We start from the raw sequence: 26,687 nt of genomic DNA, 5'->3' as shown, positions 1-26,687 counted from the left end.
GAAGACACTTAACACAATAATTAACAAATAACGTGCATAGAAAAAGTCTTCACACCCCTGTTCAAATGCCAGCTTTTGTGATATAAAAAAAAAAGTCCATAGAAAATCTGTATTTTACTAACATTTTCTAGAGCTGGAAAGCTTCAATAATCTCAATTGGATTCAAATTTTAACACATTTTTATCATGAAATCGCTTCTGTACTTACGTTGAGCTCGTCTGTTGCTTTGTCCTCTTGGAGAATGTTTAAGATGATTTGCTGCTTTTTATGGTCGAATGATAAAATGATGAACTAGTTATACTTGTCAATCTGCCAGGACAAAAATGATTAAAAAAAACACGTTAGGATATACATTTTAGGGTAAAAAATATTGACACACTAAGCCACATCAACTGATGTGAAAATTGTAATCTGGACAACAATGAAGACATTGGCAGTGTGTCTGTGGAGATTTTGGCTCCGGCCTTTCCGAGTGGAATTTGCAGGTGCACTCTTTCGGTTTACTCTTGCTTCTTTAAACCAAATTGTCCGACGATGTGAATGTGAAGATACATGTTTGTCTAAATTCCAGCCTTGACCCCAATATGGGAAAATGCTACACAAGTGGATGGATGACATTAAGGTGTCCCAATACTTTTGTCAAACTAGTCAACATATAAATAACCATACTTACATTTAAATAACAAAATACAGTCGACAACTAAATGAGCACAATCACAAAATATCTCCTGCGTACAATTTTATTAACAACACTGTGCAGTCTTCCAAAGTGATATGAGCTTTAAAAACACGGGGCGAATTTAATAAATGCCTTATTTTTTTTTTTTTAGTTTAAAGACTGTCGACTCAAATATGTGGGACCACAGCTCCCCCTTGTGGTCCCATATCCGAATTACAGCACTCATGACCTTCCTCGTGCATGCGCAGAGAAAGCAGCCATTAGGGATGTGCTTGGGCTGTTTTGGGAACTAAGAGGAAAGGTAAACGGCAGGTGTTGCTGGATGAAGCACCTGTGACCTAGAGATACATGAAGCAACGCTGCACAATCGCACCAGCACGCACACACACACACCTAAAACACACAGGCGCCTTCCCACGTACAAATACCTGCTTACACGTGACTACTGATGGGTAAATGAAGCTTCAAATCTGCTTCGTGAAGCAGTTGTAGTATTTTTGGGACTCCTGTAGATGGCACTCTCGGATCAACATTGGGCTGACTTGCCATTTTTTTAAACCAACAGTGCCATCTAGAGGACTCAAAAAATACACACGACCACTTAAACGCACACGCCTGCACGCAAACACCTGCACACGTGCACTCACACACACTCTTCAAAATACACACCGTGGACACAAAACACGAGGCCTGCACACACACAGACGACAAAAGGCCTCAGTCAATCTTGATCTCAACACAAATGGCACTGCTTCAGAGAATTATTCCCATCGGTGAACAAAATATGGTGTGTGTTGGGGGTTTAACAGAATAGAGGAATGTAAAAAATGAGAGCAAAACAGCATTCTTGGCTTTTGGATGATTGCAAGCGCCTTTAGAGTGACAGTATCAAAGCACAATTTGGTATACTGTGCGAAGAAATCCACACGCGACACGCTGCCTTGCAACAGTACAGTAACAAAGACTCCATTAGACGGCATTCAAGAAGTTTATCAAGGCAACTAGGAACACAAACGCAGAAATGAGGATCGGCCGGACAGCTGAAACCAGAATAAGCTTATATTGTACAAGCATCAGAGACATTCTTCATATGTGTGTGTGTGTTGCATCAATGTACCTCAACGCTCCTGTGTGTGTGTGTTCATTCCAAGTACCTGGAAGATCCTCTCTACAAGATCTGCTGACCTTGGCGTGGAAAATACTGCGTAAGTTAGAATGACGGAAAGAAACGTAGGGAAGGGGCGAAGGCTACTAGAGTGACTTCATTGATTCAGACTCGGCGGGTCTAAAAAATGTTATTCCTGAGTTATTTTTGTGAATTGGCTTCTCACGTCCAACAGAACCGTGAGCTCGCCCATTACATCCGCAGCTACTCCCGTACTTGAGGATAACGCCGACTGACAATTGCTGATATCCAGGCATTTCTGTTATATATACACCACGATGTAAAGTGCACGAGTCGGGGAAAACAAGCCACCCTATTGTTTTGCTCTTGTCGATGACTAGTATGAAAAGTTGGCAGAAAATTATGCCGACATGTGCGCTTGGATAGTCATGATGGAAACGAAGCTATTTCATATTGCCGCTCGGAGAAAGTGGTAAGAATCGTTCTCGCGAGTTTTCATTCCTACATATTTTTAGGTTTTGACCAGCTTGCATCCTTAACTACATAAATGCAGTAAAAAAAAACCTGGCATGTTAATCACATATTTGCTGGCCTCCATACTCCACATGGAGTAATTTAGTTGCGTCGTTCCTCCAAATGGTTAATAATGACGTTCATCTAATGTCGTCAAACACCGTTGAATTTCATTTTGAAATCAAAAATAATTCTCACAAATCAAAAGACAATGACCAAAAGTTCAAAGCTATTCAATGATCCGAGTTTGTTTTCCCCGACTTGACCGCCATCTTAACTTGTGACGTCATTTGGACGTAAGCCCGGAATTGTTAAGTCGGCGATGCATTTTGCTTAGTGTTGCTATGACCACCTGAATGAAAGTTAAAAAAAAAAAAAAAGTTCACACTGCAGAGTTGACAGCTCTCAAGCTGCTTGTACTTTGCACGTTCAAGTATGCTACATTACCGACTGCGGCGAAAACGGCGATACTGTCACTTTAAAGGACGACGACAGGTTAAATACTCACAAATGTACACTTAAGGCGTAATTGTTTAACACTATAATAAAAATAATAGTAGCAGCAGTGAAGCACTTCTGAATTAATTAGAACAATATTTAGGATCATTTTACAATAATACATTACCAAAAAGAAATCAATGACAATATATTTCTTTTTTTTTTGTAAATCGTAACACCGCAACTGAGCTGGGCAACGAAACCTGAACCAGTCAGCAGACAAAATAAAAATAATAAAAAAATAAAATAAAATCAAGCCGCCTTGGATCGCACAAACGTGAGCCAGTCGGGTACTGCGTGATGGTCAACGTTACAACATCCACATTCTTTTCAGGCACACATGCTTGCACACGCACACGCGTAATACAAATTGGTTTGTGTGTCGGGCCGTACAGTAACTACACAAATTTCTGACGGGGCTGAAATTTTGGGACGGATTTGCATTTCACGGGCCGCATAAAATGATGCGACGGGCCTGAACGGCTGCGCGGGCCTTGAGTTTGATGCCTGTAGTCTAGATGATTGCAATTACCTTGGGCTTCTTCCTCTTGCGGTATGCAAAAAAAAAAAAAGTACATTTCAATTATACTTAAGTTCCGAACTGTTTGTTTTCAAATATTTTTTTTTAGAATAGTTTTTTTTTTGTCGCATAATGAGCAACTTCCTTCTGTCATTTTCATTTCAACAAATCACAAAGTAAATTTGGCAAGGGTATAAAAAATTTGAGGGCTTATGAGGATAATCGGCTCAGATAATGGATGGATGTTCAAACACACGAACATTTCAAACACACAAGCACGTGCAAACACAAACACAAACTAACGCAGTGGTGCCAATCAGTGTCTTCCATCGCCGTTTTGACAACACGCACACACACGGTGCTTGTACCAAGAGTGACCCTCAAAGCGGACATTGTTTCACATACTGACTTGTATATATTACACACATTTAATATACATTTAACCATATATTAAACTTTCATATAGACATACATTTTATTCGTGAGGTCTTGGTTACATTTTCAGCGAGGCTTCCGAAAGGCGTCCTGTTGTTGACGTCTCGGGCGCCGAGTCAGGCCTGGCGAGATGCTCTTGTCGCAGTTTGAGAAGGCTGCTGAAAGAGATGCTGCGCGCTCCAGCCAATTCAAAATTCCACAACGGGCCGAAGCGAGGCGGGGGCGTCGACAAGCACCAGAGGGCGGGAGGGTCAGGCCGCGGGCAACGAGCCGTGCCGACCTTTAAAACGAGGACCGAGCCGAGGCAGGGCGAGATGGCCGAGTGCGCTATGTGAGAATGTGCGCCGTGGATGGAATGGAGACAAACTCTCGCAGGATGTTCTTGGCCATCTCGATATTGTTCTGTGCAATCATCAGTGCTTTCTGGATGTCCTGGTACGAATATCCCTGACTCATGAGATGCTCGATCTCGCTGCTAATCTGAGGGTTGACGTCGCCTCCCATCGCACCGCAACTGGGAGGGCCGGGGATGGGCGGGACGGGACTCGGTCGACGCTCTGAGCTGATGCGTCTCGGGAGGGGCTTGGGAGGTCTCTCTGGGGCTTCTACGGATTCCGAGATGCCTAAAGAGACAAGGAAGAGACTTCATACTGACCCGTTAATTTTTTTCTTACGCTCAAATATATATACTAAAGTAAATTCAAAATTTTAAATTTTGGAAAAAAAACAATAAAAACTAACATACATGCTCTAAAAGAAAAAGTTAAATTAATTGAGGTAAAAAAAAAAAAAAAAAGTCAAAATGAAAAAACTAAAATAAAATCCCAACTACTTTATAATGTAAAATCCCAAACTATTATAATTCCGGTTTTCCCTGCGCTTGCTCCATCTAAAAATATGAACGTTTGGGTCATTGGAAACTTACACGCTGCCACGGAGGATGAGCTCGATGACGAGGATGAAGTTGATGAGGAGGACCCTCCCAATTCCGAGAAGGTCTGTCGGGTGGGGGGCATGGGCAATCGTGGTTTGGGGAAATCGTAGCCATTGTCCTCATCGTCCCTGTCCTCTGCTATGTGCTGCTCCCTTGGGCCGTTGGTCACGGGCAGAGGCGGGAGCTCCGAATAATCTGGATTAGTGGAGTTGGGAAGAATGCATCAGAACGCAACAGAGGATAATTGACGCGTGTTTATTTTTGTAGCATAGCAACCTGAATCTCTGGCTCCCTGCGACCTGGCCTGGATGTTGTACATGGCCTCGTACATGGGGGGGGCGTCCTCCAGTTCGGCTAGCGTTGGCCTGTGAATGGAAACATTCACGTCTGAGCAACGTCGCTACAATAAAGCATCTTCATCAGACACGAGCCATCTTGAAGGATTACCGCATGTTGAAAGCGATGGCTTGAGTCTGCGCCTGAATGGCAAAGAGAGGTTGCGGAGGCCTCGGGACCGGGGGGCTTTCCCCGGAAGGGGGCGCGGCGATGGGGGGCAGGACGGGCCGAGAGGAGGGGATCATGTACTCTGACTCCTCCTCGCTGTCTCGGGCCTCCTCGCCTGTCGCTGACCTCACCACTGAAGACGGTCTGGGAGGAAAAAACAAACAGAATGCGTTGTACTGCAGTGATGCCTTCACTTATGAGGGAAATTCGTTGCATGTCATAACTCTAACACTCATTTCTCAAATAATCTTTTGACATTCAAATGAATGAAAAAAAAAAAGCTGCTCCAGACCAGACAGTGTTGCACAACATTGTGCTGCAACTCCTGATGTGTGCGCCTTAGCCACCAGGGGGCAGTATAACAACGAGACGAATTGACAGAATTTCTCTTCCAAGCTCTCAGACAGTAATATTAATCATTTTTCAAGGAGGATAAAGAATATACCTGCGAGTATTGCTCTATTGTCTTAAAGTTGATCTATGACACTGTTTATATTCAAATATCCACTGCTTAAAGGATTTTAACTACCGCAATATCAATGCTAGATTAAGCTCTTGTAACTTAACTCAATAACAAAATAAAATAAATAAATAAAAGGCCTGCATCTAAAAAAACTCTCATGCTGAGGTACCACCGTATTACTAGTACAGCGATCCATTATTATTTTTGTTTATCCAATTTATTGTGTCACACGGAAGCCAACCAGGCAACCACGCGGCTGACACAAACAAGCGTTCACTTTTTGTGGCAATCAATTCAGCCATTCATTTTTAGGCTGTCAGGCACAATTGTAGCCCAGAACCATCTTGATGTGAGGAAGAAATGCAAAGAGGCTCGGTCATTAGACGAACATGCTTTGTAAAACCAAAACGATGCCAATACCTGCTTGCCAGCGTGTAGATGGCATTGGCAGAGGATGATGGTTTGACTTTGGGGTTGTCATAATCTTGTCCGATCACCGAGACAAAGTTCTGAAATGGAAAATGTGAAGTGGGTCAAAACAAAAAAATAAGCTCACATAATTAGGTCTGCAGCTATTGAATATTTTTGGTGTTGGGATAGCCTTGTGAAAATTCTATCGAATAAACAAAATTATGAATACATAGAAAATAACACCCCACTTAATTACTGACCGTCTGGTTTCCATTTTTAGATTTTAGAATACTTTTTTTTTAACCCACAATAGCAATTTTACCAGCTAAATTGCACATCTGAGTAATCCTGGTTTGTTAAAAAATATCTCAGTAGCAACTGCAACTGTGTCAAGGTGTCAGCAAACGTGTGCTGTCGTTTTCGCCCAGGAAATTGTCTTTGAAAAGTCGTCTGCCAGCTCTTGCCAGCCCAGTTTCTTCCCGAGAGCCAATCTCGTTGTACGCTGAGTACAATGACAATAAAAGGCATTCTGATTCTGATATGGACCACTATCTTAGCGGCTAGCGGCTAAATGATAACTGTGGCAACAAGCGTCATACGTCAATGTCAGGGTAATTACAGGTTTTTTTTTTGTGTCCCTAAAAAAAAAAAAAAAAAAAAAAAGAGTGATTGAGCTGCTGGGAACAACTTTGTATTAAAAGCCTACAACGGCGTTGACGTCCATGCCCTTGGTAACGTAAATTTTATTTTGATGTTTGCCTTCTCATATGAAGTTAGTCAAAGCATAGAAAAAAAATCCTTGAGTTTTTTTTCTTCTTTAAATCCAGGAATTCCAATTACTCACTCCTAAACACAAGACAACAGTGTATCTTTCATTCAACTCTGCGTGATATTTTTCAAATTACAAGACAAGCTGAACGTGTGGGTGTGGTATTTTGTGCTCACCAGCTGGTGGTCCAAACTGAGAGAGTTATTGTTCTTCTGCGGGTCTGAGCGTGTGTCCAGAGCAGAGGGCAGCGCCAAAGGGAGGGAGTGTCGGTTGGAGAGCTCCCTGACACCTGCACGAATGTCCACACCCAAAACGGAGACTTGACTGGACGAGGAAGGTGAGGAGGATGAAGACGAGGCCGTCGGGGCTTTGGGAACAGGCCGCGAGTTCCAGTCAGTGGTGGGCCGGTTTGGGGGCGCTGGAGGCAGTTTATCGCGAGGAGCCTCGCCGGGCGTGCAGGGGAGGGGCCGTCTCTGCAAGCGGCCTTCCGCGCACGGGGCGGTCGTGTGGGGGCGGTCTGGAGGAGGTGGAGGTGGGAGATCCCTCAGTGCTGGGGGGAGGGGAAGGGGCTTATCTTTGTGATGAGATGCTGCCTGGAGAGGACAAGGCGATAGAAATACCTCATGAGGGCCGTTTATTGTTCTGATATAACGTAATAAACAATATGAGTTTATTTGCTCTCACCATACACCAGTCAAAAGCTTGGTCAGGTACATCTAAATCTCATGAGTCGTCAGATCAAAAATTAATAATGAACTAGAAATACATCACTACAAGGCCTGCCCTTGGAGAGCGCTGATTTTCAAATTCATAGGTAATACACTTTAAAAAAAGATTTATCAAAAAAACAACAACACAAAAAAAAACAAGCCACATCATTGTTGTATATTTAAAAACGATATTTATTATATAGTGGCAGTAATAGAATACATGTAGCTGCATTATGTACTCAGGACACAAAAAATATGTTATTGTATATATTGTTATTGAGCGAGTGTGTGTGCGTGTGTGTGAGAGCGAATTCTTTTTTTTTTTTTTAACCTTTCAAAAGTTCAAACACACACTGGTCATGGGGAAAGGCTTGAAAAATTTTATCAAGCGAGCAAATCTTTTTCCCCCTCAGCAGTAAAAGTGGTTAACATGTCTCAGTTCTTGTGTTTTGGATTTTTAATTGCTTTGAATTATAGTAGGATGAAAATGGAAATGTTACATATAAAACCTAAATTAGCATATTTTGACAAAGAGCTGGCCAAAAAATAAATAAATAAATAAATCAAACTGAAATTTTGTATAATGCAATGGCGGACAAAACTTTACGGTAGCAGCAGCTGCAAGACAACGATGCTTTTGCCTTTGCCCGTGTACTCCAGCAGAGTGCCAGACATTCGGATGTCATGTAGGCGACCCAAAAGTCTATAAACAGTAGTGCTGTTTGTGTGGTAAAACTTTGCCACACAGCAACAGAATGCGCCCACTTCCTCTTAACAACATTGTTGTCATTGGTTGACTCAGAAGTGTGACAACACAATATGGGCCATTTCCTCAACGCTTACTATCTGTACGAGCCATATTTAGAAGTGTGACTGGCGCTAACAACTCCCTCACCAAGTAGACTGCCTTGATTAACTCTTCGTAAAATGCATCGATTAATAAAAATAGAGCGGAATGTTCTGAACTCCGCCGTCGCACCGGTGCTGTATGGAGCAGAACAAGGTGAACCGGAGAAGTTGACTAATCGTTTGAATGCAAAACAGACATCATCTTGTGTAATGATCGGTAAGAATATATAACATTTATTCTCACGCTTGTTATTATAATACTGACCTTAGTCGTGACTCCGGGACTGGAGGCCCCAGGTGGGTTCGGCGTTCTGTGCGGAAGCAAGTCTAGTCTGGGTGGCACGGGTGGGAGGGATGACTGAGGAGTAATGGACATGGGTGACGGGGGACGTTCCACCTGCATCACGCACACACAAACAACTTCAATGTCGCCAGAAGTTAAAAGAAGTCAAGTGGACTGAATCGGACAAGTTTTAGGTGAGACGGAATATAGCATGCAACTTCCTCAAACCGGCTGACATGACAAAAAGAGAATCATCAATTCCTTCATCATCATGACTATGTTGAGGTTGAAATTAGACAGACATTAAATGACTGTTTCAGTGTAAACACTTCATAAGAGGAGCGGATACTTTAATTTTAGTTTCCGGAGAACGTTTAATGGACAAATCTTTTTAACATGTTGAAATTTGAAATGTTTAGGTTGTAGGACTCATAATTGGAAAAAAAAAATGGTATTAATACTATGCACTGCAGTTGTTGTAATTCAAAGTCTGTGGACTGTTGAATCATACCCCGGCATCATCAAAATTTTAATTAAATTTAAAATTCTATTTTTGTTGAATTTTTACCAACAAACACCATAATATGGTGTATGCCAGTAAAACAAACAAAAAAAACCTAATACTAAAACTAAGTGTTTCTATAAATAAATAAAAATAAAATAAATAAAAACTAACTACAATAAGCCCGATCGGCAGAGACACGAGTCGACGATGCCATTCAGGTGCTTTTATTGGTTTAAAAACCTATTAAAACATATTGACCAAAAAATATGAGCACACTTTGCACCAAGCTACCTTTGTACAAGCAAGCTTGCTCATCATTAGGTGGGGGTCTTCAAGCCTGTCATCGTCATCGTCGTCGTAGCTAGGCGACGGCGCACCCTCCGCCCCAAACAGGCCTCTGCAGGAGCTCCCGCTGTTGTCCTTCGGATCAAACGGATCCACAACAATATGCTCGGTACCTTTAATCTCGCAGCGACAGAATGGGCAACCCGTGCCTTGACCCTCGGACTCCTGCAAAGGACGACAGAGGTAAGGAATGTGCCCTTGGCCAAAGGCAAGAAACCCACAAGCGTCTCCCGTACTACCTGCCACGCAGTGAGACAGGAGGTGCACATGAGATGACCACAGGGCTCAATCTTCACGTCCTTGTCGTTCTCCGCACAGATTTTGCACAGCTGGAAGGTGGAGCCCATCTCACAGTAGAGTTCGTATTGCTCCTGGAGGGGAGAGACAAGGCAGTCATGAGCCGGCACGATCACGAGAGAGCATCTTGAAAGTTGTGGTATAGGACTGCCGGGACTTTCCCCGCATTTCTATTTCTTATTCTGAAGAAGCATGCTGCTCTGACCTGTGTGACTTTAATGTGGTCTTGAGGCGAAGGCTCACACAGTCCTGTCAAGTCTGGATTTTGGGGTCGGCCATCAGGGAACAAATAGCTGCAGGTGGAGAGGTGCAAAGGTGATTTGGTAACATGAGGTGGGTCAGAAAAATTCAAACTACAAAGTACAAGTTTTTCCACTTCAATGCAGGTCAGGAAAAAACACATGACTGCTTCATCATTATGCGCCCTGAGAACATCTGACAACTTGTGACACCATTACTGGAAACTTTGACACAGCACATACAGTAAAGCACAACCCACATAAGACCGACTCCAGTAATTCCAATATATTTATTACCGTATTTTTTCGAATTTACTTTGGCCATACTACACATAGCATCCAAATGAAAATAAAATCAAATAAATCGGGTTCGCAAATGACATGTGCTCATTCTTGAATACCCATTTTCAAACTTTAGTGGATACACCGATTTCTGTCAAGAATATATCAACAAATAAAATGACTTTTTTTTTTCTTCAAATTTTAAATGATGGCAAAACCTAAACCTAACTAAAATGCTAGTAAAAAAGTACAGACCACAGTCAAGCTATTAACTCATTCACAAGCAGCCGAGAAAATAAAATGGATTTTTGACGTCTTTAGCCGTCAATGGCAGTAAATTATTTTTTTTATTATTATTTTTTTTAATTTAAATTCTCATCTGTTTGTTAGTCAGCAAGCTACTTTGTGTTTCACGAACGATCATGACGGCTGTGAAACGGGTCATGAGTCAGCTCATGGCTGCCTAAGACTTGCATGACACTCTCCTGTAAGCATGCCAAAGTGAATACTTCTGGACTTACAATCCTTCCCTGAAGCCATCTATGAGGGCCTGGAAGAGAGGTTTATTATGAGGAATGGTCTGGAGAATGTTTCCATCCGCCGTCACGTAGCCAATGGCCCACTGGCCCAGCCGGGTGCAGCTCAGTCGGAAGATGTAACTGAAGAGACGTCAATGAGAAAAGAAACGCAAAAAAAAAAGGTGAGATGGCGTGCTGGATAAGTTCACACTGTGTTTTAAATGAGGACGACGTTTGGTGCAAACAGACGCTGCAATGATGCACGTCGACTGACGTCTGTAGCCGTTGGTCAAGTGATACGTTGTTGCTTTCGGGCTTGTTGGTGTGCTGTGAGGTGTTCGAACGGAAAAAACTGCGCTATAAATCGTCGTGTCATGCTGTTCGCGTCGAGGAACAAACGTGAGTAAACGTCACGCCACTCAGGCCAGCCAAAGCAGCGACGTCGTCTTTCGGCACACAATCAAGCTATTGATGCTTAGGTACCAGCACTACACAAAGACATACTCACACATGCCGAACTGAACTGGAACCAACGTCGAATTGTTATTGCATCATTGCACATTAAGACTGGATTTAATTTTTTTTTTTTTTTTTACGTGATCAGAAAAATCATAATGGTCACAAAATACACACAGTCCTATTGCATAACAGTTTTGTTTCTTGTTCATCAGAGTCACGGTGTTAAAAGCGTTTAAGTAACAGATATTTGAACACAAACGGTGAAGCAACACATGTAGACAGACTAAGAATTTTTACGTGCATATGGGCCTTAGTCTCTGTGGAAAACTACTTTCATGACTGCACTTTAATACGTTACATAGTTTGTTTGTAAGACTATTAAAAAAAAAATAATAAAAAAAAAAAAAAAAGGAAAAAAAGCATTAGTTGGTAACAAAAACAAATGTGTGGCCTTTGCTCACCTGCCAGGTTTGTGAATAAACTTCTGCAGTCGTGCTTTGACCTCATCGTAAGTGAGGAAGGCCATATAACCCGGGTGTGTGACTGCCAAACTGTTCCAGTTCCGTAAAAGGGATGACCAAGGCTGTGAGAGAGAGAGAGAAAGTGTGACAAATCAGTGGACAGCGCCTACTGCCCCCCCCCCCAAAAAAAAAAAACGAAGAAAAAAAATAAAAATAAAACAGCTGCTTGTATGTATGAGAATAGTGCTTAACGTCACTGTGAGGCGATCGTCAAGCAACAATTAAAACTGAAGCAGAAATTGCAAGAAGTGAAACTCCACATTTAAACCGTCGGATTAAAAGTGCAAGCAACACAAACTTCAAAAGTGGTCATATTACGTGGACCAAAAGCACAGCAAAAAAATAAATAAAAGGCTTGTCTCTACTTGTAGTGACAAGACGATTCACCAACCAGCCTCATATATTTTTTTGCCTGCAGTGTGAAGTGAAGCAAAACAACTTGATGAGTCTCAAAGGTCACTGCCATTAAAGAAAAAGTTACATGACAACTCTGCGGATCTGATTAGACAACAAATATGGATTGTGCCGGGAGTCTGTTTTGTCAAATTTGCCGGTTAATAAAAAAAAAAAAAAAAAAATTGCACTTATTCTAAGTGCAGCAAAAAAAAAAATGCAGATGATTAAATGTGACTGAAAACGACAGCACGGAAAAATGTATCATCATGGCAAAATGTCTAGTCGACATCGCATCACATTAAAAGTCAAGTTCTCATTTCTGAAGGCCAACTCAGCGTATGATAAACAGCACAAGATGACCGACTACCTGGAAAAGCCTGCTGAAAATGTCAAACTCAAAAACGGAGATGTAGTCATTGCACGTGAGGTCGATGGTGGACTTGAGGGCCATGGCCTCCAGGCCAGAGCTGATTGGATGGAATTCGTGGAGAGACTGACGGAACACCTTCCAAGGCACGATGGTCCTGTGGCACCCAAAAAATATATAAATAAATAAATAATATAAAAAGAAAAATAATATATATTTACTATAATAGCGGAACACTGATTAAGTAAATAAATTAATAATTATTTTTGATAAGCAATGAATTGATTGGATTTCATTTCAACCAGACCTCAATAGATCTGTCCGCCATTGAAAATGTGTGCCGCATAATAAAGTGCAAAATACGACAATGCAAACCCTGGGCTGTTAAGCAACTCAAGTTCTTCATCAAGCAAAAATGGGAAAGAATTGTGTCCTCAGTTCCCGTAACACTTATTGAGTGCTAGGAAAATTGATTTAACGCAGTGATAAACAAGCCCGTGTCCCAGATTTTTTTTTTTTAACATCAGTGGAACAGACAAAATACAAATTGAGAGAATATGACTTAAAAAAAATTACTCTCAGCCCTAGTTTGTTTAAATAAAACGCAACATAATGGCATTATCAAGAATCGGTGGCCAGTACTCAAATGGAAGGAGAAGAAATAACATGACTTTTGTTGGCTATTGTCATAAATTCTGTGCAACAATACGAAATAATTGTCATAACAACATCAAGTGACGTCTCACTTGTCCCCGAAGGCACGCCTCCAGAACTCTGCAGCATCAGCCTTGGTGATGCGGAAATTGTCGCCCTGAAACAGGCCGTTGGGGAAAATGGCCTTCAGCTCGGCCAGCATGTGGCTGAAGATCAAAGACAGCTTGGTGAGGTTCCGCCTGTGAAAGCGGAGCATACAAGAATTTATGGTTAAAGTGCGGCCACAATAACGAGGCATTGCTGCTTAAAAAACATCTTTTGGAGGAGACTACTTAGTATGCATGTTCAAAAAAATAAATATAAATAAATATAAATATAAATATATATATATATATATATATATATATATATATATATATATATATACATATACACATATATACATATATATATACACATATATACATATATATATATATATATATATATATATATATATAGACTTCTCTTGTCTACAAACTATTATATTAGTAAGTTAATTGAATTTCCTGCTTCATGTGACAAGCTCGACAGCAGCATTATTTTTGTTTCTGGCATTCCGCATACAAACTGTGATGAAATTGTCAGACAAGCGGCGCACCAAACAGACTAGGAGAACCCCTCCAGAAGCACAAATTGAAATATGAAGTTTCCTCGGCGAGACAAAAGTCAAGTGAAGAAATGAGAGGTGGGAGAAAGAGAAAGAGTGCAGTGTTGGGAAAGTCCTGTAGCACCCGGAGTGATGCTAAGGGAGCCCTGCTTTATGAACACAGACACACAAGAAGAATGTTTGTGGATATTGGGCAGCAGAAATTGACATGCACAAATAGCGACGGAAATAAAAAGGCCGATGAATGAATTGGTGTTGAAGAGAGAAAATTGTGCCTGAGGATTTTTTTTTTTTTAACTTTCTGGATCTGACTTTGACACCTCTGCATCTTATGTAGTGCATCATCTTTTGAGTGTTTGCGTGTCCTAATTATTATTTAAAAAAAAAACAAAAAAAAAACTAAAGGAACTAAACATCTCTCCCGGGCATCTCCATCCTACAAAAGCAGCTCTGTAGTCAGTGTTTGTACTACCCCCTACAACTGTTGCTGTTATCTAAGCTGCTGTGCCAACATGAACAATGCCGAGGCACACAAAAGAGCCCCGTTTGATTGCAATGTTTCATTTCTCCCTGGCGGCAACCGCAGCAAAGAGCTTTTTTTTTTTTTCCCCCCTGAACACTAGGTTGTTGTCAACCCCCGCCACCACGCTATCCCTCCTAGTGCTATAGATTGACCTCTGACCCTGCAGCTGGCTGCTCCCTTCCTGTTTCCTGCTGGCTGCGATAAAGTAGTTCAGCTCGTCAGCCAGAACCGGCCTGCGCTAATACGGCGCAGCACAGCAGCAAAGGTCAGCTCGTACAGAATGAACGTCTGTCTGGATTTAGTAGTAGCCCAAATGTCAGCTCGCAGCTGTATTATCTTTTGCTCCTCAAATCGACGAGGGAAATTCAGATGGGCCACATGAAAGCAAAGTCTTGGAAGAGTGACACCGAATCGAATGTTGTTTGCATAACATTTTCAGTCACTTCAGATCGCTGAAGCTCGGACAAATTGGGACTCGTACAGCGGCTTAAAGACAAAGCTCTATTTGTGATACATTTGGACATCAGTCACCGCTGAATGACGTTACGATGGCAGTTACGATAAAACATTGACAGTCATATGTAATAAGGGACTAGCCACGGTTAACATCAACAACACATTAACAGGGTCAAGTGTTAGGGGTCATTTACTAAAGATTCCCCCCCCTCAAACAGAATACGTCATGAAGTCTCTTACAAAACCGCAGCATTTCAGAGCCCCTAATATTTGGAAAACGAGTGAAAACTCACGTAATTAAGTAGTTATTTATGTACATTTTTTTTTTCGGACTTCAAATGATGTGCCCTGTCCATCTTTGTCTGGATTTTGTTCAACTTTTACGTTACTTACTTCACATTAAAAATAAACGACTATAAGAAAGTGGGGATGATCAAGAGCAGGGATCAGCAGGAGGCGTTTTTTTTTTTTAACTAAAAACACAAATGGAAGCCACTCCAACAACAAGACAAGATTAATGTCGACAAAATAATAGGGTCACTAGTTAAATTCTACTTTTCTAAATCAAATTGAAATATTCATTGAAAATCCATCAAAGCAAACAAGCGAAACATCGTCGGAGCACAAGTTTGAAAAGCGTCCCAATCCTCTTGCGGTCATCATCACTTTATAAATTGAAATGTACCGAACTGGCTTCACATCAGCTCTCCATCAGGCAACAGCACTCAACATCGAGCACTTCAGTATTGATCCAACCACACAAGTCCACAAACAAGCACCGAAATGAACCCAACAGCTTGCTCTAATTTCCTGAGCAACTTTGACTTAGTGTATTATAATTAGCGTCTGTCTTAATCCCCACGTTAAAACTCCCATTAGAGATTAGATTTGAAAATCTGCACTGCTGGGCATAATCTTCTCAATAATTAGTTAGACACGGTATTTGCGCATATTTGAGCTCATTTGGCTCAGGATTGAAATATAAGAGGAGATGATTGCACAGAGAAGCGAGTGGACGCCGTGTTCATCAGCAGCCTCAAAGTAGAACTCAGTGTTGTAAAAAAAAAAAAATCATAATACACTGCTTGTTTGAGTAAATGTCAACATAAATGTGTGGACTGCCAATGCATTAAAAAAAAAAAAAAAAACGGCATTTGTTCAGCTTCTGGTGGAATCACGTATGACGATTCGCTGTTACGGAAGTGCAGGCAGAATGACACTAACACTTTTTTTTTTTTTCCTTCTCTACAGATAGATGAGGACCAACACCACACTCGGGTTGATTCATATGAAAAATGTGCATGAAGGAGAGGTGTGAAACAACATTGTGGCACTTTTTTTTTTTTGACCCAAAAACACAGCAGCAAACTTTGAAAAGGGCCAACAATCACACCGGATAGATAGAACAGAGCTCCCTCCAAATTTTGCAGCAGGAAACAAGCTAGGTCACACATATCTGTACGGCTGTGAAGCACTTTAATTCAAACAACAAAACCAAGAGCTAAACTTGAAAGTTGAACCACAAACCATGGATGAGAACGTTCTCTTCCAGTCATGTAAGGGGAAGTTATGTGGACGCCAGAATAAGCAACGGGCGTAAATCAATGAAGCAAAGAAGCAGGAGCCGCAGCCATTCAGGGGAAGTCAAATATTTTATCTCTTCAGTTATTCAACATATAGAGCAATGGAAACTTTTTTTTTTTTCCATTTACACAAATTGTTACGAATTTTGCCTCAGCAGGACTGGTCACAAAAACTGAAAAGTTCATACATTTGATTTGGAAATAAGAAAATTTAGTTGTTTAATCAGTACCCAAATCTGCAATTTTATCAGTTATATACTACCATTGACGGCTAAAGACGTCAAAGAATTTTCTCTTATACAAGATTTTTTTTTTTTTTACTTGGTTGGTAGTGAATGACACAATAAACATGCCAAACAAAAACAAAATAAAAGTACATCGAAGCATCTCCTAACCTGTGCGCCACGTGGTGCTCTAAGCAGTTCAAATGTCCTATTTAAATTTCAGTCTGTCGCGCGAATTGAAAAGCCACATTTTGGTCCCTAAATTCACAGGGCTGCTCGTCAGGACCCAAAAGAGAGGCATGGAGCTGACACTTAATAAAAAAATTCAACGCTTCATATTTTTGGCCAAGAGGTGTTTTGAAATCCAAATATTGACCGTCACATAGTACATGTTAGATTAATTGAAGACTTTAAATTGGAAAGTGGTGAGAATGTCTCTAGGCTCTCGCAACTGGTCCAAGGTGCACCCACGACAAAGACACTCGCCTAAAGTCATATTGGATTACCGTTTCCCCCGTTCACCCCTGACCTGAATGAGGAGAAGCGGTAAAGAAAATGGATAGTTGGTTGGATGGATAATTTACTCCTGTGCTTGAGTAGGTTAGTGATTATGGCCCCCGTTCCAACTTCGATTTGAACTAAGTTATCGTAAACTGCAGAATAAAATATTAAACATGCATCCCGGGCCTTTTACTTGAAAGACAGCATTATTTTGATGGGAATGCATCAGAAAACGTACTGTATTATATATATTCGGCTTTGTCATCCTTTGTGACCATAAAGACTCCCCACACAAAACCGATTGCGCAATATTTACAATGTTTTATTCACAGCGCTTAATTTGCATTATTATCCATCAAGTATCATAAACCATGACTGTGTTTTACCGTTTTTTTTTTAAGTTGAATTGAAGTTGTTTCCCTTCCATTAGCCCGGCAGCTACTGACAATAACATTTCCATACTGGTCCTGTGGGACTCGACCAAGAGAGCTTTCCAGTACGTGGTAAGATTTTCAGATCTTAATCAGTCAAAGTAGAGCCACGCACTCCCTGGGGCGCATTTTGTTTTCTCTGACTGGGGAGTCAGGTACATTTCAAATAAATAGGAACACATATTTCAGGAGGGTGCTGTGTTGGTAAACAAAAAAAATTCAGAATGCCCACACCTGGAGGTACTGAACCTGCAACGACAACCACAGCAGGCATTTGTGCAACAAAGGTGCAGAATATATTTCACGCTGTGAACATTTTAATGTCACCTTTTCAGTATCAGCAACTTCTCCATCGAAACAACAAACTAAAGAAGCTCGAGGACTATCACAACAAACATCGCGATGGTATTTAAACCAACAGTGCCATCTAGAGGACTCGAAAATACAACAACTGTTTCATGAAGCAAATTTGAAGGTTCATTTTCCCATAATTACTCGTGACTTATAGGTAACAAACAACATGTTACCGGAAGGGATGCTGAAACAGTGCCATTATTTGTCATTACAAATAGTAGACGAGCGAGGACGGCGGTGCCGAATCTGGGCCAGCGCGTTAATTATTAAGTTACTCATTGTCATAGGACTCGCTTTCATCTTGGCTCGCTTACACCGGGAACTTTTCTTCCTCCCTTGCATGTCTGCATGCTAAATATACAGCACCTCCTCCCCTCGGCTCACCGTCAAAGCTGTGAAGACTGCTGTTTAGCGCGCGCAAACATTAGCTTATAGCGTAATGTGTTAAGGTGTACTTCTGCACGCAAAGACAAACATTCCAGGAGGTTTCTACGGAGGCGAGCGAGTAGGGGTGGTCTAAATCGCAGACTGCATTCAGTTGTCTCAAGCTCGCCCAACGTCATATATTGTAACTTAAAAAAGGAGGAATCGAGTCATGGTAGAGGTTGAAACGTGAGCACGGATTGAAGCTAAAGTCACGCTAATGCCACGACGATTTAGATGTAACGATTCACACAAGCCCAAATTCGATTCATTTTGCAGTCACTGATATCGATTCGATCTTTTTTTAATTTATTTTTTTTTTAATTTATTTTATTTTTTTATTATTTTATTTTATTTTCACAGATGACCCAGATTACCACGAATGCGCATGTGCGGAACATGCAAGGCATTGTGTGTATGCATTTTTTTTTTTTCTTGCAGCAGAGACACGAGAGAGCGGCTCCGATTAGCGAGGCGTTGCGAATCGATACTTTGATTTTTTTACATCAACGCATATTTCAAGCAGTTTAAATCTATCGCATCACTACTTAAAACACTAACTTCTGACTTAAAAAGTAATTCTAGGATTAATTTAACTTTTCCACCTGTCCAATCATTTGTTGATCCAATAGATTTTTCAAGCAGGCCAACGTCGAGGCCTTCTCCGCATGGACAACGGCGGTCTTTGTGAGTTTAAACTGGCCGTGTGTACTTCCCTAAAATGTTCCTTTCACTTTGGTGCAGTCACTTTGTGCGATTAGTTCATCCGAATATTTAAGTTGTTCAGTTGAATTTTGTCAGCCTGTGAGGATACTCACTATTCGTCTGGTTTTTTATTGGTTTTGCATCTACATCTCATGATATTATGTTAAAAACTCGACAGCAAACTTAATTGTGGTGACAGCCTCAGGTGCTTTCATGCCACGGGTAGTTTCGCTCTATCAACTCCCATCTGCTTTATTATTTCATTGGACCTCCGATCAACACAGGCAGCAAAACAACACAGAAATTGCTTTGGCAGAACAAAGCCTACAAAAAAAATAAATACAAAAATGATTAACAGAAGAAGCAGCTGCAAAAGTGCACAACACAAAAGCGAAATGACAAAAGCAAGGCAATGAGAGACTTAAATCGTCGACACCTCTGAGAATTTCCTAATTGATTCTGAAGCGACTTTGAGCTGATTGCGACGCTTAAGAGACCTTTAGTGTCCTTTTGTGACAATTGGGCTCATTCCGTACTAATTGCACTTACTCACATCACTGCACACAACTGCACGCCAGACGCTCAAGGCCGCACACCAAGAGAAGCATGTCACTTTTTTTTTTTTGCCATGCAAGGAAGATGCTACAGACTTGGAGGAACAAACAGTGGCAACATCTGTAAATGAGACACAGTTCTGAGCCCGACCGCAAATGCTGACATGCTCTGACCACAACAACACTCAATTCTCATTTGGGTGCACCCGGAAAACACCCACAGGGCGACGAGCCTGGTTGCAATTATTCATTCCAACTGTTGTGACACAAAGGATTTGCAGCTCCGATTTTGGGGAGAAAAAAAGTTCACTCATGGAATAAACAACACGCAGCTCACCTGGGTTGCGAGTTCTCCTCATACATGCGCTCTTTGCCCTCCTTGAACAAACTGATGGTCTGCTTGGTCTTCTTGGTCAGGTTCTCCATGAAGACTCGAAAGTACTCGTTCTCGCCCAGGGTTTCCATTTTGCCCTCGTAGCGGGACAAAATTGTGCGCAGGTGCTGGTAGGTGTCTGGCAACAGGTCCAGGATGTAAGGGGGACTGTTCTTCAGGGCCAATTTGGGGTTTTGGCACAGGCGCACCACCTGCAAAGATGGAGAGAATGTGGCAGAGAGTTAAGACACTAGAAGCGGAAGAGGAGAAAATAAACATACGGTCGAGGAGTGCTTCTCAGATAGTGGGGTGAGTCCCCTCTTGGATGCTTTTTTTCCGCCGTACTACAATAAAATGTAATTGCGCAATCACTCCAGTAGTTGGCAGTGACGCTCTCCTTGCACCTTGTGCGCAGCGATCATTAACTCGACAGTTTATAGTTGCGGCGGAGAGTGCAGTGGCGTTTTCTTCTTGCTGGGGGCGGGCGTAACAGAAATTATTTGAGGAGCACTGCGGTAGAGAATGTTATATCATATCGTCTGTTTCCTTTCATATCAAGAACACGCGTTTTGTGTGCAGAGTAATCCATGCGCCGCACAACAAGGAGACGTGACAACGGCTTGGAGCTCTTCGAGGTGCAAGCCTCCGTGATAACGGCTACTGTAGCATTGTGAATATCAATGAGTGCACCCCTTATGGCCACACCGCAATTTATCAGCGCTGCACAGTGCTTCCTCTCATGACCAAACAAAAAGCCTCAGTAAGAGGCCAATGGGCAACCTGCTTTCATGCATGGCACCATTTCCGAGCTCTTTAAAATCCAATCATTGACGTTTATCGCTCGCAAGGCAGCCTTGTTGGGAGTATACGCGACATAAAATTTAAGTATTTGCATTATCATCCAGGGTTTTAGCACTGAATCCTTCACTTCTGTTGCCTAACAAACAATCATTGATGTTACACAGATGAATACAGTAATTGGTGAACTGAGAGATAATCATTCATCTGGTGTTTTTGTGTGTGTGTGTGTGTGTGTGTGTGTGTGGGGGTGTGTGTGTGTGTGTGTGTGTGTGTCGTCTATTGTTGTTATTCAACAACACACCGTGGTCAAAAATCATCACAGGACTGCATTTTCTTGGATCATCCTGACTAATGTCCAACCTTTTGTTTCACTAATCCTACTGTGCAACATGAGTCACTGTTGACCATCCAAAAAAAAAAAAGTACAAAGCAGACAGACTGGAAGAATTTTTTCCTTGTAGCCAGACAGACTGCTATGATGCAACGACCGTAGGTTTGTTTCAATCAAGTCATCGTAGTTGTGTGAGAACAAACTGCTGACCATCGAAAAACAGTCACATCAATGTCTGATGTAGAGGAAGTGTGGCACATTTAGCACCACCCTGACATGAGGATCAGGACGTGGCTCAAAAAAAAAAAAAAAACTATTGTAATTAACTATTGAGGCACTTGTAGCATCAGTTATTGATTATATTTTTATAGAAATTATGTTGATTGTGTGGATTTCGGATTTCTGATTAATTGTATCTTAAACCAATGAATGCAAAATTGAATGCCTGACCATGTTTTTCTTTTTTCAAATATAAAACTTGGAGGTGGTCATCGCTATGGGGCTCTTAAGTTTCTGCCAACCTGAAAACTGTCGCTCGACGTTGCGCCACCAGGTTGCGTGTAATTTTTAGCTGCGATGTCGATTATGATGCCAACGAGCGTCGCTGTATCGGAAACCGTTGGACGTTGCTCCAAAACAGTCAAAGGAGAGCTGTGAATTCAACCTTTTAAACCAACAACGCCGATAATTACAGCCAGTCAAAAAAAAGTTGTAATTTGGATTTGAAATGCATATTTTTGTGAGCGCTTGCCGTTGCCAGGACTGGAGCCAGCGCTCTGGTGTCAGCGTCATTAAGTGTTTTTTTTAATTTTTTTTTTTTTTTTTTTTTTAAGCGCCCTCAATTAGAATTACGTTCCTGAAGTTGGTAGCAAAAAAAAAAAAAGTCGGCAGCAACAGTTTATGACCGCAAACGGCTCCACACAGAGTCTGGCAGGTGAGTCAAATCAGCCGTTACGCCGCGGAACACGGCTGGGAACAACTTCAAAATAAAAGCGTACCTCTGCATTGATGTCCATATATTAGTCGGTGCGCTAAGGTTTATTTTGAAGTTGTCCTTCTTACCACGTTGGAGGTGTGTGTCATGCTTTGCATAAACAATTGTTACTGCGGTTAGCTTGAGGTCTTCTTGGCTGTGTACACGCAAATAAGCGGGTACTCGAGGAAGAAAAACTGCCTCGGGCATTTTTTTTTAAACAGATTAACCCTAATTACTCAAAAGACTCGTTTAAGCTGTAGTCTGATGTGACACCATTTCGATTTGCAACAAAGGTTTGTCGTAAACACCGCAATACCGTGCAGACATCGTTACAAAGAAACTGATTACGGCCAGATAGGCAAACTACGGCCCTGGGGCCAGATGCGGCCCGTTAAATGTTTTAATCCGGTCCAACAAATTTGGAGAAAAATGTTCATTGTGGGGAATTTAGTTTTCTCAGTACTTTATATGTAAAATAATCCTTAATTTCCAAGTATGTTATTTAGGTCATGTTCTCATCATGCGTTATACTACTTCGGCCTACTCAGAATCAATCGTGTGCAAATCTCAGTCATTGCGTTTCAAGAATTAGGGAACATCCATTTAGGAACCAATCAATGAAATGACGCATTCAAGACTTGAATGAGGTTTTTTTTTTTTTTTATCATTGCAGCATTTTTGTTTATTTCCCCTCTACCATGGACAGATGTTAGAGGAGTCTTTCCTTACACTTGCATATGTTGAGGGATTTATGTATGTATGTACATTGGGATTTGTGTATATTTGCATAGATTAGATATTTGCTACTAATATTATACATTAACGGCTACATTACGCCGCCATCTCTGTGAGACCTCTATCTTTACTGCCGGAACACTGCTAATTTCCCCATTGTGGGACTAATAAAGGCCATCTTTATCTTCATCATGATGGACCTCAATGATGTCCCGCGTTAGAGACAGGAGTCACATTTCAGTGGAAGTCACGTTCCCCAAAAAATATTAGAGGGCAATTGTGTATTTTGCTGGAAATCTAGAATCATCTCCAAAAAGTCCCTAATCAGGGGTCAGTGCTTTCAAAGGATTCACAATATTTTGGAGCCGGGATGACTAAATGATACCTCTCGCTTGAAATGTGACATTCTACGGGATAGAGGAACACTTTTATATTCTTGAACAGTGGTCTTTAAGTTCTATTACCGAGGTTTTAAAACCGGCAATTTAACAATGTAAAGACGGGATGAATTATGTCATTTTTTTTAGTACACAACCCACCCACCAAATGCTGGCTGATGGTCGAAAAGCATTGTTTGAACCAGTCTATAACGCAAAAAAAAAAAAAGAAAAGAAGGTTGGGACCCACTGCTTGAGTACATTCAAGAAGTGTCTCCAACCTGATAAGACTGTTGCCAAGCTAAAGCCACTTGTATCAACAAGCACAGAACGCTAGCATGACTCAGCTTAACACGTGTGCATACTGTATACACACAGGTACTAATAACTCAACGCCAAAGAATTATCGAGCAGTCCACATGAGCATTTCAAATTTCCTTAACCATATTTCAGTTTTTAAGCGTTACTGCACCAGTCAAGTTCAAAACTGCAAAGCCAACCTGAAGAAGGCATTAGAACCAAGCTGCACTTTTCTCTGCCCTCAACTGTAAACGAGCAAGAACATGCTTCGGTGTTTCTGCAGCGTTCATAAGTGTTCCTGGAAAACATACCATCTGTCTAGGAAAGTATATGAAATGTGCTTTTGCTGAGACATTCACCAAATAAGACTCACAGTAGCAGAGTGGCCCATTCAGACCCGCTCAATAAAGCATCAATTTCTAGTAAATGGCGCAACACTGTACAATGGCGTTAATCACGATGTTACAAGATGATCAACACATTAATGTTAAGCAGTTCATCTCAAAAGAAAATTAAAACATTCGACCATATTCTTAGGATGTCACCAGAATGGAAGATTTCTGATGAGGTTGGGTCATTCATTTATTTAATATGCATTGCCTTATATGCCTCAAAACATGGCAAAAGGCATGTCTAAATTTTGTTTTGAATGCCACCTGTACTGGACTTGTTTCAGTTTGGGGACACTGAGGGTGACACAAAAAAGAATAAAATAATACAAATAAAAACAAAGAAATTCAAATGCAGATGCATACTACAATTCAAAGGTAATCAAGTCAAATATATTTATATTGTCCTTAAATCACCAAAGAGCCTCCATAAGCCCACAGTTGGCAAATAGTAACAAGACCTGCAAGGTCTGGTTCATCAAATTAACGTATTAGCTCAAATAAAGTGAAACACTAAGATGACTCTTGTATTATCTTAAAGGTTAGGCTTACCAAAGCCAATGACCAGAACGCAAATGATTATGATGAGGTTTCTCTTAATAAAGGACGTCTCACTGCTCTGGTTCACTGGAAGAGGAAAAGACACAAAAGAGTGTCTTGTCTTCCTATTCACGCTAATATTTGCAATGTGATGCTCACAGCAAACTGGAGGTTAACATGCATGAATCCCCCCCTAAGAAATGAGCCTACACCGTGAAATTACACAGTCCGCCCAGTTAACATTTTTTTCATGTTGCTTTGCGAAAGAGTTTCCAGAAAAACATCTACCAACAAACACGTGTTATATTGTGTATATTTATTAAAAAAAAAAAAAAAAAGTATATGCAAAACGCAGTGCCGGTCTTGTTATTCATGTCAGCTGCAAATATGTTTGGCGTCAATGTTACAGCAAAAACAAAGGATTCATGTCGCACTGTGTATAATGTTAAATATGCGGTGTTGGGAAAAAAAACGAGGAATAAACAAATCTCTCAAATGCAAATTTTAATCAACACACAGCTACGTAGTTAAAGTTAGCAGCATTCTAAGTGTTGTCTTTTAAAAGAGCGAATATCAACCAGTCACTGCTGCCTCGAAACGTCATTTAAAACCAAATTAGCCAATTCGCTAACACGAGCTAGCCAAGTCGCCGTCCAGCTGATTAGCTTCACATTAGCACAAGATTAGCTATTTTATCGTTAGTTAGCCGCAGTTATCTTAGCAAACGCTCTGAGCACCCGCTCTTCATGGGGGAAGGGGGGGGGGTCGCTCTTGACCAACCTTATCCATCAGTTTCCAGCACTTCTCCACGGTCTTTTTGTCCACGGCCCCGGGCTGGTGGTGCGAATGAAGGTGGTGGTGGTGTGGCTGGAAGGCATCCTTCATCATTCCGATGAGCCCTCCGCCTTTCTTCAGGTTGCCAGCCATGTTCAGGCTCGGCGGCGGCGGATGGGGTCTCACCTGTCTCGTGGACCCGCAGACAGGTGAGGTGCGGCAGGCGTCGGGGACGGAGGGTGGGTGAGTGTTGATCCGGCCGGCACCCCCCTTGGCGAGGACAACGCCCGAGTGGCAAATCCGGCGAGTTCCCCTAACCCGACGGGTTAGAGGAAGGGAGGGGGGACTATCGGGTTAAGGCTTCCATCAGTAAAGCGATCAGTTTGTGGAGTAAAAGCCCAATCGTGGCTAACACAGCCCCCCCCAACGGCGAGTGCGAAGCGCGCTAAGCTGAGGCTAGCCGCGGTGCTCTGCGCCTCGGCGTGCGGGCACACGCGCAGCCTGGCGAGGAGGACAACAGCACCGTTTCTCCGGTTCGACTCAAAGCGTCCCCTCTACCGTCCTCCTGGCGAGCTCCCAGTATGCAGTCAGCGGCAGTCGATGCGCCCTTTAACTTGCTGCTCTAAGGGGAAGTGGGGCGTCTGGGTGACAGCCCCGTGCGGCGAGGCTCGCGGTAACCGCTCGCCGACGGCTCCGGAGAGGAAGTGGCGCCGTGGAGTGCTAGACGCTCAGAGACGCACGCCGGAACAAGAGTGACTAAATTACGGTGGAAATTCAACATGGCCCAGTATCGTTTCTTTGCTGTTTCCCCTTTTTTGTGACGCGTGTAAGCGCGGCCCTTTACTTTCCTGTTCGTCTCTTTCCGTTCGCTCCCTCCCGCCCCTCAAAATCCCAAACTCCACGCCTTCGCTGTGCGCGCTCACGCAGGGTGAATGTGATCGGGAGCGCGCCCCTCTCTGTACAGTGCATATTTATTTATTAGTCGAATGAAGCTCCGAATTCTCGCGTGGGGACTCCTGGTTGCCCCTGACAACCGGGCGGGGACGCTTTGGACGTGCTCACTAAAATTACTCTAAAGTGTGTGTGTCACCACAAAGGCAACGGCTGGGCTCATTCTGCCATGCCAGACACAGTTTGGTCCACACCGAAGTCAATCAACCGTAAATTTAAGCAGGACACGTGTCACCATGGAAACCACCTGCAGCGGTGACAGTGGCCTACAGTTAAACTTAAGCACGTATAGAAGCTCAGATAAAGCCACATTTGTCAATTTCCTTTTTTTAAACGAAAAACTGGGAACTAGCTTGTTTCCGTTCTATGATAACAGCAACACTGCCTCCTAGCGGACAGACAAGGGATGGCCTTTCAACACGTGAATATCTGAGACCTGTGTGCGATGTTTGTCTAAAAA

General features: G+C 42.1%; 1 protein-coding gene across 2 annotated transcripts; it reads right to left on the bottom strand.

The window, feature by feature from the left end:
• Positions 1–237: 237 nt before the first annotated feature.
• cbl (Cbl proto-oncogene) lies at positions 238–26,220 on the bottom strand. 2 transcript variants are annotated; one of them, XR_015844265.1, is made up of 17 exons: positions 25,283–26,220; positions 20,018–20,265; positions 13,370–13,516; positions 12,624–12,780; positions 11,801–11,922; positions 10,884–11,021; positions 10,047–10,134; positions 9,784–9,915; positions 9,491–9,709; positions 8,677–8,808; positions 7,029–7,445; positions 6,093–6,181; positions 5,153–5,353; positions 4,982–5,070; positions 4,697–4,900; positions 3,809–4,394; positions 238–309 (listed from the first exon to the last, which is right to left on the bottom strand). XR_015844265.1 is itself a non-coding variant. In XM_088301011.1 (16 exons), the coding sequence occupies exons 1-16, from the start codon at positions 25,427–25,429 to the stop codon at positions 4,099–4,101; spliced, it is 2,826 nt and encodes a 941-aa protein (XP_088157137.1). In that variant the 5' UTR covers positions 25,430–26,220; the 3' UTR covers positions 727–4,098. The 2 variants fall into 2 exon arrangements, 1 of the variants encoding a protein (XP_088157137.1); XM_088301011.1 differs by lacking the exon at positions 238–309 and having other exon boundaries at positions 727–4,394.
• Between the last annotated feature and the right edge of the window lie 467 nt (positions 26,221–26,687).

The sequence above is a fragment of the Idiotropiscis lumnitzeri genome, chromosome 7 (genome assembly GCF_059441095.1).
Source record: "Idiotropiscis lumnitzeri isolate Australia: NSW breed Sydney's pygmy pipehorse chromosome 7, RoL_Ilum_1.0, whole genome shotgun sequence".
Lineage (NCBI taxonomy): Eukaryota > Metazoa > Chordata > Actinopteri > Syngnathiformes > Syngnathidae > Idiotropiscis > Idiotropiscis lumnitzeri.
The sequence above is the reverse complement of the archived record's forward strand: the minus strand, read 5'-3'. Positions and strand labels throughout refer to the sequence as shown.